General features: G+C 38.8%; 3 protein-coding genes across 3 annotated transcripts; all 3 read left to right on the top strand.

Moving 5' to 3' along the window:
• Window positions 1–1,628: 1,628 nt before the first annotated feature.
• On the top strand, window positions 1,629–6,731 carry LOC106181556 (enteropeptidase). The gene is made up of 4 exons (XM_087010848.1): window positions 1,629–1,857; window positions 4,035–4,279; window positions 4,822–4,938; window positions 5,882–6,731. The coding sequence occupies exons 1-4, from the start codon at window positions 1,700–1,702 to the stop codon at window positions 6,016–6,018; spliced, it is 657 nt and encodes a 218-aa protein (XP_086866974.1). The 5' UTR covers window positions 1,629–1,699; the 3' UTR covers window positions 6,019–6,731.
• A 1,728-nt stretch (window positions 6,732–8,459) lies between these two features.
• LOC106172056 (spermine oxidase-like) lies at window positions 8,460–11,856 on the top strand. Its single transcript, XM_087011853.1, has 3 exons — window positions 8,460–8,861; window positions 9,642–9,788; window positions 10,337–11,856. Exons 1-3 carry the CDS (start codon window positions 8,719–8,721, stop codon window positions 11,496–11,498), a joined length of 1,452 nt encoding a protein of 483 aa, XP_086867979.1. The 5' UTR covers window positions 8,460–8,718; the 3' UTR covers window positions 11,499–11,856.
• Window positions 11,857–12,924: 1,068 nt separating this feature from the next.
• On the top strand, window positions 12,925–17,362 carry LOC106181545 (spermine oxidase). Its single transcript, XM_087011854.1, has 4 exons — window positions 12,925–13,451; window positions 14,519–14,724; window positions 15,202–15,348; window positions 15,887–17,362. Exons 2-4 carry the CDS (start codon window positions 14,591–14,593, stop codon window positions 17,049–17,051), a joined length of 1,446 nt encoding a protein of 481 aa, XP_086867980.1. The 5' UTR covers window positions 12,925–13,451; window positions 14,519–14,590; the 3' UTR covers window positions 17,052–17,362.
• Window positions 17,363–18,120: the final 758 nt, after the last annotated feature.

The following is an 18,120-nucleotide window of genomic DNA, read 5'->3' as shown; positions in this document are numbered from 1 at the left end:
TTAAGGGAGAGACCAACATTTAGGCGGATAATCAACACGATAAAGTAGACCCTACTCCCACGACAGGTGAACCGCGACGTGTTTTTCTACATTTAGACCTCCTCTTCCTGTTAGGCCTAAAACGTAACGTTCGTGCGATACCACATCTTCTAACCGTAAGTGTCACTGCAGAGGTCATCGGCTTGTATTTGCCTGTGACAAGCCCTCTAGATCGCAATTTAGGGTCTCTTCATGTTTATGTGATGAAGATCCGTTCGAGGACAAGAAGCCGGAACTGCACCCTCCCCCTCCCTCGAGTAGCGTTTGAAAATAAACATCTTTTTCCTTTATTGATAAAGTCATAGCTAAGGCAATTTATTACGACAATCCTTATTTTTATGATGGTCATATAAAAAAGAGAAATGAAGATAAAGAAAAAAAGCATATGTTTTAACATAATATAATAACATAACATAATAATAATATGCGGGAAAGAGTAGCGCTATGTTAAAACCCCGAATTTGTAGAGTCGTGACATTGTTTTTGAATTATATCTTCCTACTGCAAGTGGAATTAATTCATTTTTAATCGTTCGAAAATAACAAGGTGGAAATAATTTGTGCCTGTGGAGATTTTCAACTAATAACGGAACTAATGGTGCACTTAGGAGAGTTTTTTCCCTTTTACTTTAATGCGAGGAATATAAGTATTGTATATATACATTGATTGAGTCAATGAAAATAAAGTTCGGACATGTAGTGTGCAATATGCAATTAAGGGAAAAAATTAAAATCTTTCAAAAGTCGAAGCCGTAAAGATATTTTACCAAAATGAATGGTTTATTTCGGATAAACAAAGAAACCGTTTCATGACATCACTTGGTAAATAGGTAAATGTGTCCTTTATGATAAAAATATAATGTGGATTATTGAACTATATCCTTGGACAGCGCCTCGCCTAATTCAGACATCATTCCGTTTAACTGATAACCCTTATATATGACTTATTGCGCCGTTCACACGCTAAATTTACCTATCAATAAATCAGACTACCTGGCATTTTTATGGCATTAATTTGTTATAGGATACATTTGTCACCACTTTGTGGTTTTTCCTCACTGTTATCTTCCTCCTAAAATTCCGTAACGATGAACATCTTACAGTTCCCTGTTCTTCCTAAGAGTATTGGATTACTCCTTTTCCGAATTATTTATTTATTTATTTATTTATTTATTTATTTATTTATTTGTCTTATCTATTTTTTTATTTATTGATTGATCTTCTTTCTTTGTCCATTAGTGTATGTTTGTGTTCACGTGTGTTCATGGCTGTGTTTGTGGGTGGTATGTTTTACTTTTTGTGCACGCGTGTGCGTACGTGTATGCGTGTGTGTGCGTTAAAAATAGCTCACACGAACACCTCTTGAAATGAGACTTTAACGACCCTAATTCACACCACTCACCGAATTATTAGTATGAAGTGTCCATTTCTTGACTTTTTATACCTGAATCTTATACAAGGTTATTGCAAAGCTATAACGTAATTATAATTTCTTAACGTTTATTATAATTTCTTAAACCTTATCGAATAATTATCATTACTTTCCCCATGTCGAGTGTCCAGGTGACACTCTTCGCCATAAAAGTTTTCATGTAATTATTAAACAGAGTAATTTTTTTTTCATTCTTGTAGTTTTATAAATATCATTCTCTACAGTTTACATGGACGTCCATCAGCAAGAAGCGTTTAACGGCGTATGTGGACAGACACTGACGGACGTGTGCATGCGCCTCATGTCGCATGCGGACACCTTGGGGCTGGCCAACTACGCCTCCAAGAACTGGTGCAAGGTTGTGCTGGACGCAGGGGAAGGGTTCAGGTTTGTTCTCTCTCTCTCTCTCTCTCTCTCTCTCTCTCTCTCTGTGTGTGTGTGTGTGTGTGTGTGTATATATATACAGACTTGACATTTAATATGGAATATTTTTTTCGAAATAATTTTTTATCAGTTTTTTCCTATTTTGCTGACTGATAAATGAAAATAAGGATTAAAATCGTGTTTTAATAACTTTAAATTATCTCTTTGATGTCATTGTAACATCATTTCATTAATGGAATTCGCCAGAGAAGCAAACAAAAACACATTGCCTATTCTATGTCATACGACTCCCATTAAAAGAGATATTTTGGATCTCCACATTTTCCAAATTATCGTCTGTAAAAGGGTAATACGCTCCACAAAAGACCCTCATGTCAGTTGCTGGTCACAGTAATGGTCTTGTTACGCCTGGCCTCTTTCTGGCTGTTGCCAGCGCTCTCAAGCGGCAAGGCATTTCTTGGGGGTAGGTTTTTAGAGTTAAATCTGGAATAGCATTCCAGGCATCGGTCTAAAATTGTCCAATCTGGTCCAGTTTTGTTGTAGGACATGTAGGCAGTTGATTAGTGAGTAATGGTCTACCGAAATTTTGTCTATGTGGTTCAAATGTGGCGATTTTGATGACCAGGGTAGCTGCTCATTCCCTTGGTTCTGTAAGTTATCTGCCATTAAAAGTGCTCTGTGTGAACCTGCAACCTCATCGTGCAACCTAGAATTGTTCCTAAGGTGCCCCCTATCAAATGATAGTCAAGTGGTTCCGAGATTATTCCTTTATTTGATCTGGTTCAGGTTTTCGTCGATGACTACCATTGGTGTTTTGGCACCAATGTGGAATCTACTCCAAATACTGACGCTGTCAACCACCCTTGTCACTTTAGATCCTGCATATGCTTCGTCGTAGGCCTCTTCTGGATATCTGTAAACTCTGTTTTGACTAATTGGGCGGTACAGGTGAAATCTGACCTCAATAAAGAAAGCCACGCAGTTTCAGTGTTCTACCCAGAATCGTTCATGGCCCCCAATTCATTAGAGAAACAGACGACGATGTTTTGCTGTATACAGTGGGTACTTCGGAGGTCATTTGGTGTTCTTACCTGCTAAAACCAGTTTGGTGTTCGCTAAGGGCTTTGAAAAACGCATTTTAGTGGCAATTTACCCCTCGTTCTGAACGGACTAAGTGTTTTTTGTTTAGTTGCAGCAGCGTATCCCGAAAGACAGTGGGTCCTGTATCCTGTAGGTAAAATTTTGATACATTGGGGGTGACCTCTGTGTAGGTACATCAGTCTGGGCATTACTCTATAAAACTGTGGGGACCGTTCCGTTTGGCGCTATGATCTGTCTGCTTATGTCTGTCTTTTTCGCGCCATTCTGCCTTAGATTAACAGATTTGTAATGCACTACTTGACTCATCTTATGCACTGCAAAACTGACCGCTTGCATGCAAAATTTCAAATTCTTCTATGCAGTAGTTGCCGAAATATGGATACTTTTTTACCAGAACCAAGCTTTGCCTAAGCCAAGCTTTGATCAGCCCAAAGGAACACTACCTAATTAAATCACTGCAAATTACATAATGTAGCAGCGCAACAGGCATGAAAGTCAGTTAATTGGTAGTGACACACCTGACTGCACACTTTTACATTCACAAATCTTATATGAGATCGGAGTTTTTTGAAAAAATAACTTATTTTTAACTAGGTATACCTTCGAAACTGAAATATTCCATATTAAATGTCAAGTCTGTATATATATATATATATATACTCAAAAACATACATACATATATATATATATATATATATATATATATATATATATATATATATATATATATATATATATATATATATATGTTTTTGAGTGGGGCCTACCAGCGTTGACTCTTTGTTTATGATATTATTATCATCATTATGGATAGTAGCAATTGGAAATAAAACAGATGGTCAAAATAGCGTACAGAATTTAGCTTCGCGTTTATGTGTTAACATGCCGTATTGAAAATCATGTAGATTGTTTCGGGATTTTTAGAGGTGAAAGTACATTTGAAAACAATTGAAATGCTCATTTGACAAAATCCATCATCGAATAAAATATCTAAAAATGTAGACCTAAACATAAATGAGTACGTAGTAATTCCCTTTTATCATGAGACATATGGAATAATTTTAGATACATCATTTCAGATACAAGATAATATTCGAAAAATTTTCTCTGCAATTCCCTGTCGGCCGCAATTGCACGGATTACTTAGATATCTACGACGCCGCAGACGCTAACAACCGGTTGGCTCTGCTGGGAAGATTCTGCGGCACGAGTTTCCCTAACGTCAGGGACCGCTCCACGCAGAGATACACCACTCTTGTGTTCTCTACCGACAACAAGGCAGAAGCCAAAGGGTTCGTCTTTTTGGCGGTGAAGACAGGACCACGTGAGTGTGTTTAATTTTATGGACCAAAACTTTCCCCTCCGAAAAGGCTTCCGTGCATTTGTGACTTCTACTCCTACTACTACTCCTACTAGTACATGTACCAAATTAATTTTATGAAATTCTAATGGTTTATCTTTACTTTTTCATAAAAAAATCAGATGAAAATAATGTACGGAGAGTGTGAATAAACTGGTTTGCCCCTTATTAGAATAATTATCATCGATTGATAATGATGTGTGTTCATTAATTAAGTCGAGGAAGTAAAAGCGTAATTTTTGTTTGAAATTTACTTCTATACACTCTCTCTCCCTCTCTCTCTCTCTCTCTCTCTCACACACACACACACACACACACACACACACTTACATAACTTGACATTTACTTTTCTCTGTACATTATTTTACACTAACATAGATGTCCTCGACAAAAAATTCACTTTTCTTCCTTCTCCCTTACTCTCTCTCTCTCTCTCTCTCCTCAATAACGTTGTTATTATGACATGCACACCTGTCACACCTGTCACATTATTCCCTATATTCCAGCGCCGTGCTTGGATCAGGAGTTTGACTGTAAGGCAGAGAACAGGTGTATAGACGCCAGATTGCGGTGTGATGGAATACACCAGTGCAACGCGGGAGAGGACGAAGAGATGTGCACTAGTAGGCACCTGCCATTAAATATCTTTTGTCATGAATTATCTTCGATGAATTATCTTCAAATAACATATGACTTAAAACCAGTTAATTGAAAGTAGACAAGAAACCCAAATAATGTCAATTTAACAGGCCCTTAGCCAGCAATTGCAAAAGGGGGGTTAATTTTTCTGAAAATGTGGACCTTTTTTTCATGAAACCTGTGTTAACTTAGATCAAATCAACACAGAGTGGACATTTTTCCAGCAAAAAGGTCATTCTTTGGACCCCCCCCCCCTTTTCCCCCGGCTACGGACCTGATTTAATGACTAAGGCTGATTTACATGTGTGTAACTGTAGAGACAGTTTTTCATGTATAATGCTGTAGTTTGAAATATTATAAACTCTGAGGTATGTAGCCACCTGTCGTCAGGTGTCAATACGGGGAGGTGGGGGAGGTGGTTTTAAATATTTTTGTCTGATGCCAGCAATTTAGAAAGAAAGGTAGGAGTTTTTGATTCTCAGAAAATGATGCAGAATCCTCACCCGTTAACTGAATACAGAGGTTGCTGTTGTTGTTGTTGTTGTTGTTGCGAGATCAGGAGTCATACATTTCATGAGGATAAGACATTTTTTAATACCTCACAAGTATGGGATGTAGGTTTAAGTTAACATTACCTCACCTATGCTTAATGCTGGTATTAGATTTATTACTAGCATTATTTTAAAGCAGATTAATATTGTTGCTTCATGTTATTGTTTTGCCGAGGGATGTCAGCTTTAAGGACCTGATGTATATGGATATTCTAGGTTGATCTGGAGTAATACTACTTTGACAGAATGTTTTTATTTACATCATCAATGTCATTATACACATAGTATTTTTTACCAATCTCGTCTTAAAACGTACGCATGTATTTTTATAATTTCATGACAAAATTTAATCTAAATAGTTTTTATTTAATTTCAGATTGGGAAATTATCATCGGGAGCCTGTTTCAGCTTGGAATCGGCGGGTTCATCGGCATTGTCTGCGCAGTGATGGTCTTCATCGTCATCCTGTCGGTGACCGTCTGCTGCCTTTGCTGCAAGCGCGGAAAAAGATGAACGGATGTTTTTGATCATCAATAATCATTACATCAAACCTATACTGATGATTAACTGCAAACTGCTGTATTTTTGGCACAAATGATCCAAAGGACAACTGTCACATTGTGGTTGACGCTTGCACAGGATGGTGGACATGCTGGTTTTGTTTTGAATAGCATTGTCTTAACTAATTAGTACACTGACGTAAATGTGAATCTACGAAATTGATGATGTTCACATTTTCTGGATGAATTTACTTTTTCTACTCTGGAAGCACAAACATGTGCAGATCACATTGATCAGATATGGTATCAATAATTACAAAAGGATGGTTTATAATTATCTCCAGCCCCCAGTTGACTTTTAAATGACATGGGATTGCAAATTACTCATCCATTTTCTACGTCGCCTTGAAGTAAGCTGAAATTCCATCGGCCTATGGCTTGCACAATATATTTCTAATATATCGCCAAATTCGTCTTCCTGAAATAAGACAATCGGCACAAGCTGCAAAGAAGCATGGATATGTAATACAGCCTACGGCCTCGACGCCATATAAATGGCCGTAAAATGAAATTATCAACCACTCATTGTCTTATGCCGTCTCAAACATAAAAACTGAGAGATGATCACTTGTAATGCAGCTGGTGGCAGAAAGATGGGCCTATCTGTACAAGTTAAGGGACCGTTCCCAGACCCTATCGTAATAACTGTGGATTGATCTATCTCCGGGGGGGGGGGGGGGGGTCCTCACTAAATTGCAATCAGCTTAAACGGCTTAGATTTCTGTCACGTCAACTGAAGTTGCTGGGGGGTAATTAATTATCGTTTAGCAACTTCAGTAGGCGTGCCAGACATGAAAGCCGCTTAAGCTGAAAGCAATTTACAGAGAACCCCCTCGGAGACGGATCGATCTGTTAGATCGATGTGGGTATGGGAACCCAGTGTAAGTCTTAAATTAATTAGACTGTCTAGCAGCAAAAATATTACTGCAATTATTTACGTAATTCATATAAATATATAAGAACAAATGTATCTTATATCGTATTTAATGTTAGTGTTGAGATATGTTTTGACTACGGCTGGGGCAAGTTAGAGTGTGCGATCTTTATTACATATTTTCACGAGGGTCGAAAGATCCCGCTGCATTTAAAGTAGAAGCCATTTATAGTAGAACTTGTAAATAATGTGTGAAAGTACGATAAGCCAGTTTGTATGCTGATACACGTATTGGACACGTGTCCCTTATTTTTGATTATTATGTATCGATATCAGGAGTTAGCAAATAAAACCATATGTAAAACACCTCTGCAATGCAGAATTTTCGTTCAAATGTATTGTAAATGAACTTTCCGCGGGAATCTCAAAACCAGTGCGTAAGGAAGAAGCATTTGGTTGTCATTTGTCTTGTCTTAATGTTTGACAGGTCATATAATAAGTGTCTTTTGAATACGGAAACTAAACATCACAAGTGCAACCATATTAAAAAAATAAAGTAAGGTGTTTTGACCTTTATTACTTACAGCTACGGAATAATATGTAAGCAGTTATCGTGACATCTAAATAAGATGATAGAGTTATTCTTTGCTTTGAGACTTTGGTTGATGAGTCAGGTGCATGGCTCAGTATCTTTATGGCAACGGATTTTGTTTGAAAGAAATGCATTAAGACAAGACACGCAAGATTATGGAGCATGTCAAAAACAGGTTTGGATTATGTACACAACAAACCATTGCCTGTAGTCACATGAGGACCTAGTATGGGTGAGAATTACCCAGCTTAATGTGGTTATACTGTACTTGGTTCCAAGTACTGTACTAGAGTCAGGCCCGTAGCCAGGGGGGGTTCGGGGGGTTCGAAAGAACCGCCCCTTTTGCTGGGATAAGGTCCACTCTGGGTAAAAATTGAACTAGGTATATTATGTTTTTATGGGAAAAGCTCCACTTTTTCAGAAAAAGAACCCCCCTTTTGAAATTGCTGGCTACGGGCCTGAGAGTACAGACTTACTCCTATATCCCCATTTTGATTGATATTCCATTACCCCCTGGTGACTCATTTCCCAAAAGGCGCAATGAGTCTGTTTCTTATTCACTCTCTTACTAAGGGTCGTGCCGTGATCTTTGCAGTGAATATCCGAGCAGGTGTCGCCTTCACATGCAACAGATGCACGAAGTGCTAAAAATGTGTTCGTCGGCATTAAAAGGGAATGGTTGTATTTCCACCACGAATGCTAATTGTTGATTTAAGTGCTGACTGCAAACTTTTGCCCTCAAGCGTCTGAATCAGACTCGTGTAAATTTACGCGTGCAAACATAATGTCGGTACAGCATGGAAATAAAATATCGCACCTCGTCATCCAAGTCCCCGCATCCTATAAAGCTTTTTACTTGAGTGTTAAGTCACGAATCATTATACTAGTACATGTACGTGCATTGCATAAGAGACGTTGCAGACAAGCTTTCATTTTCCTACAGATACCCCATGCCGACAATCTAAAGTAAATGTGTCCTTGTGTATCCAAGCCATCTGTGTGGCCTATGTCATATGCTTATCACCTAAATGAGGGTAGGCAAACACTATGATACCCTCAGTTATATAACTGGGGTCCAAAGGTCAGATCTTAGAGAGCAATTTGTTTTAGCTCAGATCGATACACCGCAGCACAAGCTACAGAGAACTCAGACTGTCTGAGGATATGCTGTACTAGTAGATCCCACCATGTCTTCAAACAGTACAGACGAGAGCCAAGACAAGGTGTACGGCGTGGTCATCATTGGGGCAGGAATTGCTGGACTTACTGTGGCGGAGACCCTCACAGCAGCGGGATTTGAGGACTTCCTGATACTTGAAGCTAGTAACAGGTACAGTGAATTCAAGCACATGTACATGTTTATGTACCTGATGTACCGGGTATATACACACCGTGTTTGTGATAAATGTGGATGCGCTAACTACCCGTTACAAGAGGTGTGGTGTCGCTAACCGTGAGGATAAAGAACAATTATATAGTATAGAATGTAATACTAATACTGGTAATGTTTGGCGCAATAAAACGGAGCAGGGGGGGTAGATTTAAAGCGAGGAGAGGACTGAAATACATATACATTCCCCGTACCAAATTAATCAATTTTTCTTTAAGATAATTCTCAGAGTGCTTTTACTGTGGCTTAACTGTGCCTGTAATGCATGTCCATATCATTATTGGAGGCCAAACCGACTCTGACAGTGTTTGCTTTTAAAATGAAATTTACGGCACAAGACAGTCAGATATATCTTCTTTAAGTTGCATTTACAATAATTTCAAGTAAAATAGTTTTATTTTCAATATGTTTAAAATAAACAAGCTACCATGTGACTTTGGTGTCTTAATTTGTGCTGAGCACCATGAAAAGGGTTAATTAAGGGGGGAAAGACACCAAAGACAACAAATGTACGTCTCTTTGTTTTCTAGTAATTAAGTCGATCAAACCATGTTCCGTGGTCATAGTTAGATTTGAAACATTTTAAATTATGATTTGAGAGCCTTTCTGAACCCTCTCCCTTTTCAAGAGCTTATCGATCTTGTTGTATGAAACAGACAGTATAATATAAAAGTCTGAGCGTTTTTCCGTTTGACAATGATTTTCTTGGTTAATTCGCAGGATCGGCGGTAGGTGCCGCACTGTAGACTTCGGAAGCTCATTTGTAGAACTTGGTGCCAACTGGATCCATGGCACCACTTCAGAGAACTCCATCATGGTGCTGGCAGAAGAGAATGATTTGGCCAACAAGCATCAACTGATGAACAGGTTACATATTTATTTTAGATTCCACTGCAAAGGTTTTATGTAGATATGATGGACAACAAAATGGCCAATTTGCATGGAGTCAATAAACACAGCTTTGTAGGCAACGCTGCTCACCCTTCAAAGCCCCAAATCCCCCTTTACACAAGAAGGTTATCTCACCCATGATCTTTGTCAGTACTGTATGTCTATACATTTGAAACCTTACACCCAGAATGCCGCTTTCGAACGATTGCCTCCGCCGATTGCCATGCTTTTGGTTCTGTTTGCCTAGAGTTGAAATGTTTGATTTTTTCAAGATAGGTCAGAAATGGTCCACTTAGAATCGATAAAATTCCTAAAAATGATTAAATGAATTATTAGTTATAATGAGAATTAAGCTGCTTTGTCGGTGATCTTTGATTTCCTAGTTACTTATAGGAAACCAAATTGATAAACAGCGCTATAAGAATCGTTGTTTTATGGTTTAATCTCGATCTTTTGACAAACCTCTATAAGAATAGCTATATGATAAAGGCGTATAATGTACTCTTTTTGATTATTATTTGCAGGGCCCGTGGATATTTCTACAGGAGTAATGGCAGACAAATTGATAAAGAACTGGGTGCCAAAGTCTGGACTCTCTTTAAAGAGATCGAGGCCGAAGTGGAAACAGGACATCCATGCCCCAATAAAGGAGATAAAACCTTTTTCACCATGAAAGACTATTATGTCAAGAGATTACAAGAAAACCTTACAAAGTTTCCAGTAGCTGAGAGAGCAGATGTAATCTCTATCTTCAGCTGTTTTTCCAACTATCTACGATTTCATTGGGGAGGGGAAATCGCCCACATTCCGCTCGACTTATGCAGTATGGCTCCCGAAATAGAAGGAGGGGACGTACTCATTCCAAAGGGCACGAGGTCGTTAGTTAATGCAATGGTATCTCGCTTTAGATGTGAGGGGAGGCTTAACATTGAAAAGCAGGCGACCTCGATCAGCTGGGGAGATGATCTAGTTGAAGTCAGGTGTTCCAGTGGAGACATCTATCGAGCAAAATGTGTCGTTGTCACGGTGTCGTTGGGATATCTAAAAGAACATCACCGAAATCTTTTCCAACCATCCCTTCCACATGACAAAATCAAAGCGATTGATGGCTTGGATTTTGGGTTAGTAGACAAAATATTTCTTCACTATGACCGTCCATTTTGGTCTTCTGAAGTAGGTTTTGGCAGTGTCAAGCTTGCGTGGGACGACGATGAGGCTGTCATCACTGACCCAAAGAGCCAGTGGTACAAGAGAATATTTTCCTTTGATGACGTCTATTTCAACCCTAGTTGTCTCTGCGTGTGGATCTCATGCAACGAGGCGTATCACATGGAGCACCTTTCTGAGGAAGACATTTCAGAAACCTGCACCAGCCTTCTACGCCAGTTCCTCGGAGACCCCTCTATCCCGAAACCTTCTAGGGTGATTTGGTCAACCTGGGGCACCAACCTGCACACACTGGGCTCGTACTCGTGCCCGGGAATGCAGTCAGATGCCAGTCACTTTAGCTCTCTAGCCGAACCCTTGACGGACCCCAATGGTCGATTAAGAGTCCTTTTCGCTGGCGAAGCCACTCATACAAAGTACCATTCTACAATGCATGGAGCGCGCGAGTCTGGCGTTCGCGAAGCTACCAGAATACTTCAAAAATTTGGAGTGGATTCAAGTACCCACAAAACATTTTAAATAATAATATCAAAAATCAAAATTGCAAATCAAAATCAAAAGGTCACGTCCTTTCTAAATTAAAAAAGTAATTTCAGAGATTTTGTCAAAAATTGACATGTTCTTTTATGTATGCATAAATGATAACATGCATAATGGCATGTCAGTGCAACATGCATATGGTGTACAGATGAAACTCAGCAGCCCTCATACTGGTATAAATGCATTTGGTATTATATCTTCACTTTTTATCAAACAGCCGTCAATTTGATATGAAAGAAACCGTAATAATCATTAATCAATTATTAAAATCCTTTGAAAGAAGGTATTCAGTGTCTCTAGACAAATAATAAAACATAGTTATTCGTTACTTGGAAAACTGTAAAACATTAGTCAAATCTATGGTCAACCATCTATGGATTTTGGTCACGACCTTAGAGGCCATGGTCTCGGTTTAGTGAGGTGGGTCCGGATTGAAACTGATTAGAGAATATATAACTGGCAGACAAGTTTAGGCTCAATGCTTATCAGGTTTTGTTACCACCCTATTACTAAGAGTCAAGTTTTAAACCATCATGGCATATGTCCAGTGGATATTCGAGCAGGTACAAGGCGTTTACATTTGACAGGCAACATATACACGGATTGCTAAAATTTATTCGCTTGTAAGAGGAGCAAGTTTTTTTTTTTTTTTTTTTTTTTTTTTTTTTTTTTTTTTTTTTTTTTGGTGGTGGTGGTGGGGGGATTATAGATAAATCCGTTAACTACGAACGTTCAAATACGATTGTAATTATCCTATATTGTTCGAACCGCCAAACGAGTCCAAAGACGAATAAAACAAACGAATCCTCCAAGGCCTGCAGTTACAATGACATTCGCACACAATGTGTATTTTGTGTCCGCAGTTACAAGCACTCCTAGTCCACTGTACATACAGCTGTACAATGTACATTGTAGCTACAAAATTGTTAACTTTAAACTAAAAGAACCGGTATACTGTACAATATTTACTGTCATTTACATTTGATTAAATCTAGGTTAGAAGATAATATACCTGTATTTGGGCCGTAGATTAAATGTGAACAAAGGATGCAGGAATTCTCATGATCGACAATACCATCTCTGTTTGCGTTGTATAATATTGGATTTATATGATCTTCATGAAACGACACGCCGTCACTTTCAGTAGCACCCGCTTGTACAGTGTATCAGAATGACACCCTTGTTTAAGAGGCAATATCACTAAGGGGCCATTCAGAATGAAAGATCCGAGTATCAACTTGTCCAAGGCTCAAATACGGCGAACCCTACGTGAAAGGAAGATAGCTTAATCCTCTAATGGTCTCGCCGCCTCCCACACGCCCCCCCCCCCCCCCCCCCCCGCGTCGTCTCTGCAGGGGAACAGTAATTAAATCTCGGTTCCATTCGACCTTTCATGTAGGGTCCGCCATATTTGAGCCTTGGACCAGTTGAAAATCGGATCTTCTATTCTGAATGGCCCCAAAGATCCTTTTAGATCGATCTAAGTATGGGAATGGGATCTAAAACACGCCATCCGCTATTTCCCTATATCCCTGATGTTTGATGTGTTAAAACGTGTGTTGGATTAGAATCCCAAGTACAGGTTGTAGGGATTGGTATCATTTCCTACGTAGGTTCTGGATTTTAAAAACTTGTCATTGGAGCATGGTAGAGGGAATACAACAACAGGAGGCTGATTATGGATTAACACGTTTTAAAACAAGAAATGACAAAAACTGCCCTGCACTAATATTACACTTGTTGTTTCACTCTGCTGCAATGCTCTCTTTTGCAGATTGCGCATGCGTAATAAGCTATTAACCACCCAATAAAGAACTGCTGAAACTACAGGATATTACAGCCAGATTGTTGAAGGCGGTGACACTCGCATTTATTGGACTTTCCAGGGAGGCACAATAACCAATGGAGGAGGAGACAAAAACCGGAACGAAGGTATACGCATTGTTACTGTGAGTGTTACTCAGTTAAATATTATTAAATATAAACACTAATTTTATGTAACATGGAGCATCATTTGAAACATATTTGTTTTGAACATATTTGCATTATGAAAAAACAACAACATGAGTGCTACATGCTTTAACTCTCAACCAGAGGGTTTTCTACCTGTAACGTTTACAAAATTCTACAAAGGACCTCTGTGGGATTTGAGATTATCAGGCAAATGTGTTCCTCGTCAGACATACCCCTTGCTTTTCCCACTGGGTGCGATTTCACACTTACATATTGTAGGTGTCACCTTGTACGAAGAAAGTTGTCCTATATGTAGGTGACAAGTAGCACTTGACTGAACTTAACGCACTTTACGGTTATGCACAAGAAATTCAAGTGGTAGCTCAATTTTGTGAAAACCCTGTCGGCTTATAGAAACCGACCGGGGCGGAAACATTGTTCACCCTAACCCAGTTTAGAGGTGCAATTGAGGTCACAGGCCTGCTCTTAAAAATTTTTAGTCTGCAAACTATGTATGAATATTTTAGGGTCCTACATGAAGAAGTCTGTATCAAAGTTTCACTCTCCTGGAACCATGAACAATCGTCTATCCCCAAAAAGGAACATACTTCACTGTCACAAATGCAAAACGTCTAGCTGTGAATCATTGTACCCACTTTGAAAATTCAGTCATCAATAGTTTTGTTCTTTGATTTATCTCCTACGAGTATAACGATGTAAAAAATTATAATAATCATCTGTATAGAGCAGTTAATTGTTTTTGGGCGACTTTAGTTTGCTTGTCACTGAATATAAAAAAAACGGGGGAAATGCACCCTACCAACAGTAAAATAAGCATTAAATAAATCATTTCCCCTCGTGATCAAAATATTATATCAGAATTGTCAAACTATCATGGAGTTACAATAACAAGCAACAGAAAACACTGTACTTGAACAAAGCATGAGATTATAGACTATAATAGCTTAGTTGTAGCAAGGAGTTGTATGACTTCTTGTTTCCAGCCTAGCAGATTGAAGATTATACTGCTGATATCTTTGCATCAGGTTAGGTTGACTAATTAACTCTTCAAGCGGAACTGACAAGATTCTGACAACGTACAAGCTGTAAGTGCCAGCATGTCATCAGATAAAACCTCGGACAAGGTTTACGGCGTGGTCATCATTGGGGCCGGAATAGCTGGACTTACGGTGGCGGAGACCCTCACAGCAGCGGGCTTTGAGGACTTCCTAATACTTGAAGCCAGTAACAGGTACAGTGAATTCAAGCACATATACATGTTTATGTACCTGATGTACCGGGCATACAGACTGTGTTTGCGTTAAATGTGGATCCCTTAGCTACCCGTTACATGAGGTGTGTTTTTTATTTTTATTTTATTTATTTATTTTTAATTTTTTTGACAAAAGAAACAGAAGATGAGATGAATCTTCTTCTTTAGGTTGCATTTATAACACAAGTTAGCTAACCAGTGACTTTGATGTCTTAATTAGTGCTGGCCGCTATTTAGAGAGAGATTTAATTTAGAGGGGAAAAGACACATCAAAAAGAATAAATGCACCTCTCTTTGTTTGCTATTAAATTTAAATCATGATTTGAGAACCGATTTGTGTCTTCTCCCTTTTCAAGAGTTTATCGGCCTTGTCGTACGAAGCAAACAGTATAATACCCTGTATATAAGCCTGAGTATTATTCTGTTTTACAATGGTTCTTCTTTGTTTATGCACAGGATCGGCGGCAGGTGCCGTACTGAGGACTTTGGGAGCTCATTTGTAGAACTTGGTGCCAACTGGATTCATGGCACCACTTCAGAGAACTCCGTCATGGTGCTGGCCGAAGAGAATGATTTGGCCATCAAGCATCAACTGATGAACAGGTTACATTTTTTTAGATTTCACTACAAAAATTTTATGTAGACATGTTGGCCAATAAAAGGCGACATGACCGATCTGCATCGAGCCAATGTACTTAGCGTTGTAGGAAAATAGCTTTGAATCCCCCTTTAAACGAGAAGGGTATCTCTCCTTTGAACCTGGTCTGCTATATTGCATGTCCATCCGTTTGAAACCTTAAACACAGCATGCAGTATGCACACTATTGCCTCCACCAATAAAAATACCAGTGTGCTTTTGAACCTGTTTGGTTGACAAGTTTGATTTTTCAAGATAGGTCAAAAATCGATTAAATACCTAAAAATAAATAAATGAATTATTGGTTATAACGAGAAATAAGATGCCTTGTCGGATATCTTTGCTCTCTAATTGAATTTTCACATTTATTTACTAATAGGAAACCGAATTGATAGACAGCGCTAAGAATATTTGTTTTATGGTTTAAATTCGATCCTTTGACATACTTTTCTGAGAACCACTATCTTGTAAAGGCGTATTATGTACTCTTTTCATTATTTACAGGGCCCGTGGACATTTCTACAGGAGTAATGACAGACAAATTGATAAAGAACTGGGTGCCAAAGTCTGGACTCTCTGTAAAGAGATCGAGGCCGAAGTGGAAACAGGACACCCATGCCCCAGTAAAGGAGATAAAACCGTTTTCTCCATGAAAGACTATTATGTCAAGAGATTACAAGAAAATCTTATAAAGTTCCAAGGAGCTGAGAGAGCAGATGTAATTGCCATCTTTAACTGTTTTTCCAACTATCTACGATTTCACTGGGGAGGGGAAATCGCCCACATTCCGCTCGAATTATGCAGTATGACTCCCGAAACAGAAGGAGGAGACGTTCTCATTCCAAAGGGCACGAGGTCGTTAGTTAATGCAATCCTATCGCGCTTTAGATGTGAGGGGAGGCTTAACACTGAAAAGCAGGCGACCTCGATCAGCTGGGGAGATGATCTAGTTGAAGTCAGGTGTTCCAGTGGAGACATCTATCGAGCAAAATGTGTCGTCATCACGGTGTCGCTGGGATACCTGAAAGAACATCACCGGGATCTTTTCCAACCATCCCTTCCACATGACAAAATCAAAGCGATTGATGGCTTGGATTTTGGGTTAGTAGACAAAATATTTCTTCACTATGACCATCCATTTTGGTCTTCTGAAGTAGGTTTTGGCAGTGTCAAGCTTGCGTGGGACGACGATGAGGCTGTCATCACTGACCCAGAGAGCCAGTGGTACAAGAGAATATTTTCCTTTGATGACGTCTATTTCAACCCTAGCTGCCTCTGCGTGTGGATCTCATGCAACGAGGCGTATCACATGGAGCACCTCTCTGAGGAAGACATTTCAGAAACCTGCACCAGCCTTCTACGCCAGTTCCTCGGAGACCCCTCTATCCCGAAACCTTCTAAGGTCATTTGGTCAACCTGGGGCACCAACCAGCACACACTGGGTTCGTATTCATGCCTTGGGATGAGGTCGGACGCCAGTCACTTCGGATGCCTAGCCGAACCCTTGACGGATTCCAATGGTCGATTAAGAGTCCTTTTCGCCGGTGAGGCTACTCATACAAAGTACCATTCTACAATGCATGGAGCACGCGAGTCTGGCGTGCGGGAAGCAACGAGACTTCTCCGATACTTTGGAGGGATTAAAGCACCCACCAAACACCTTGAATAATGATATCGATAATCAAAAATAATACCTGAATGTCACGTCCTATCTTGATTCGTCGAAAATTTACTTGTTCTTTAATGTATGCATATCTGATAGCATACATACTGCCATGTCAGTGCAACATGCATACGCTGTACAGATGAAACTCCTCAGCCATCGTTGATGCCTTGACGTTTGTCCTAAACCCCAATGATATTTTGGCCTCCAAACTCATAGCATAGGATTTTATATCTTCAAGGTTTTATCAATTCAGTCGTCAATTTGATAATAAGGAAATCTTAATAATAATAATAATAATAATAATAATAATAATAATAATAATAATAGTATAATAATACATTTATTTTGAGTCTAAAATCCATTATTACATGTTCAGAAGACTTTATATATACATTAAACAATTAATTAAGAAATTAATTATAAGGAATAGATAAATGAAAAATTGCAAATCATAACGACAAAAAATATAAAAGTATTCTAAATAAAACATACTCTAAATAAAACATACGGATTCTCACATAAAAGCACTTACAGTAAATAACAAAAGTATGTTTGTTAAGAAAAAATAATCAATTCTAGATTAAGAAAAAAACAGCCTTGTCTTCATAACTATTTATCACTAACTGCATGTTTAAAATCCAAAACGATAAAACAAAGTCATTCGTTAATGTATAATATTAGTCAAATCTATGGCCGACCAGCTATGGATCTTGGTCACGACACTGGAACCCTGGTCGCGTTTAATGTGTGGGGTCCGGGTGGAGACTGCATTAGCTGTTGGCAGACACGTTGAAACCTAAATGCATTAACTTCGTTTTGATAAATGGGTTTTCTTTAAAAGAAATAAAATAAGACAAGACAAGACACGTCTAATTAAGAAAACATCTTTAAAACAAATACTGGTAGAGAGAAATATGTTTCATATTCATCCTAATAGTAAGGGCCGAGTTTTCGATCATCGTGGTTTCCTTAGTCGATATTTGATCAGGTACAGGGTATCTTTTGACACGCGATAGAAACAGAAATTTATACGATGGTACTGTACCATGCATATTGTCATTTCCATTTGATG

The sequence above is a fragment of the Lingula anatina genome, chromosome 4 (genome assembly GCF_051362555.1).
Source record: "Lingula anatina isolate TDL-2025a chromosome 4, LinAna3.0, whole genome shotgun sequence".
NCBI lineage: Eukaryota > Metazoa > Brachiopoda > Lingulata > Lingulida > Lingulidae > Lingula > Lingula anatina.
This window is presented reverse-complemented; position numbering and strand designations above follow the sequence as displayed.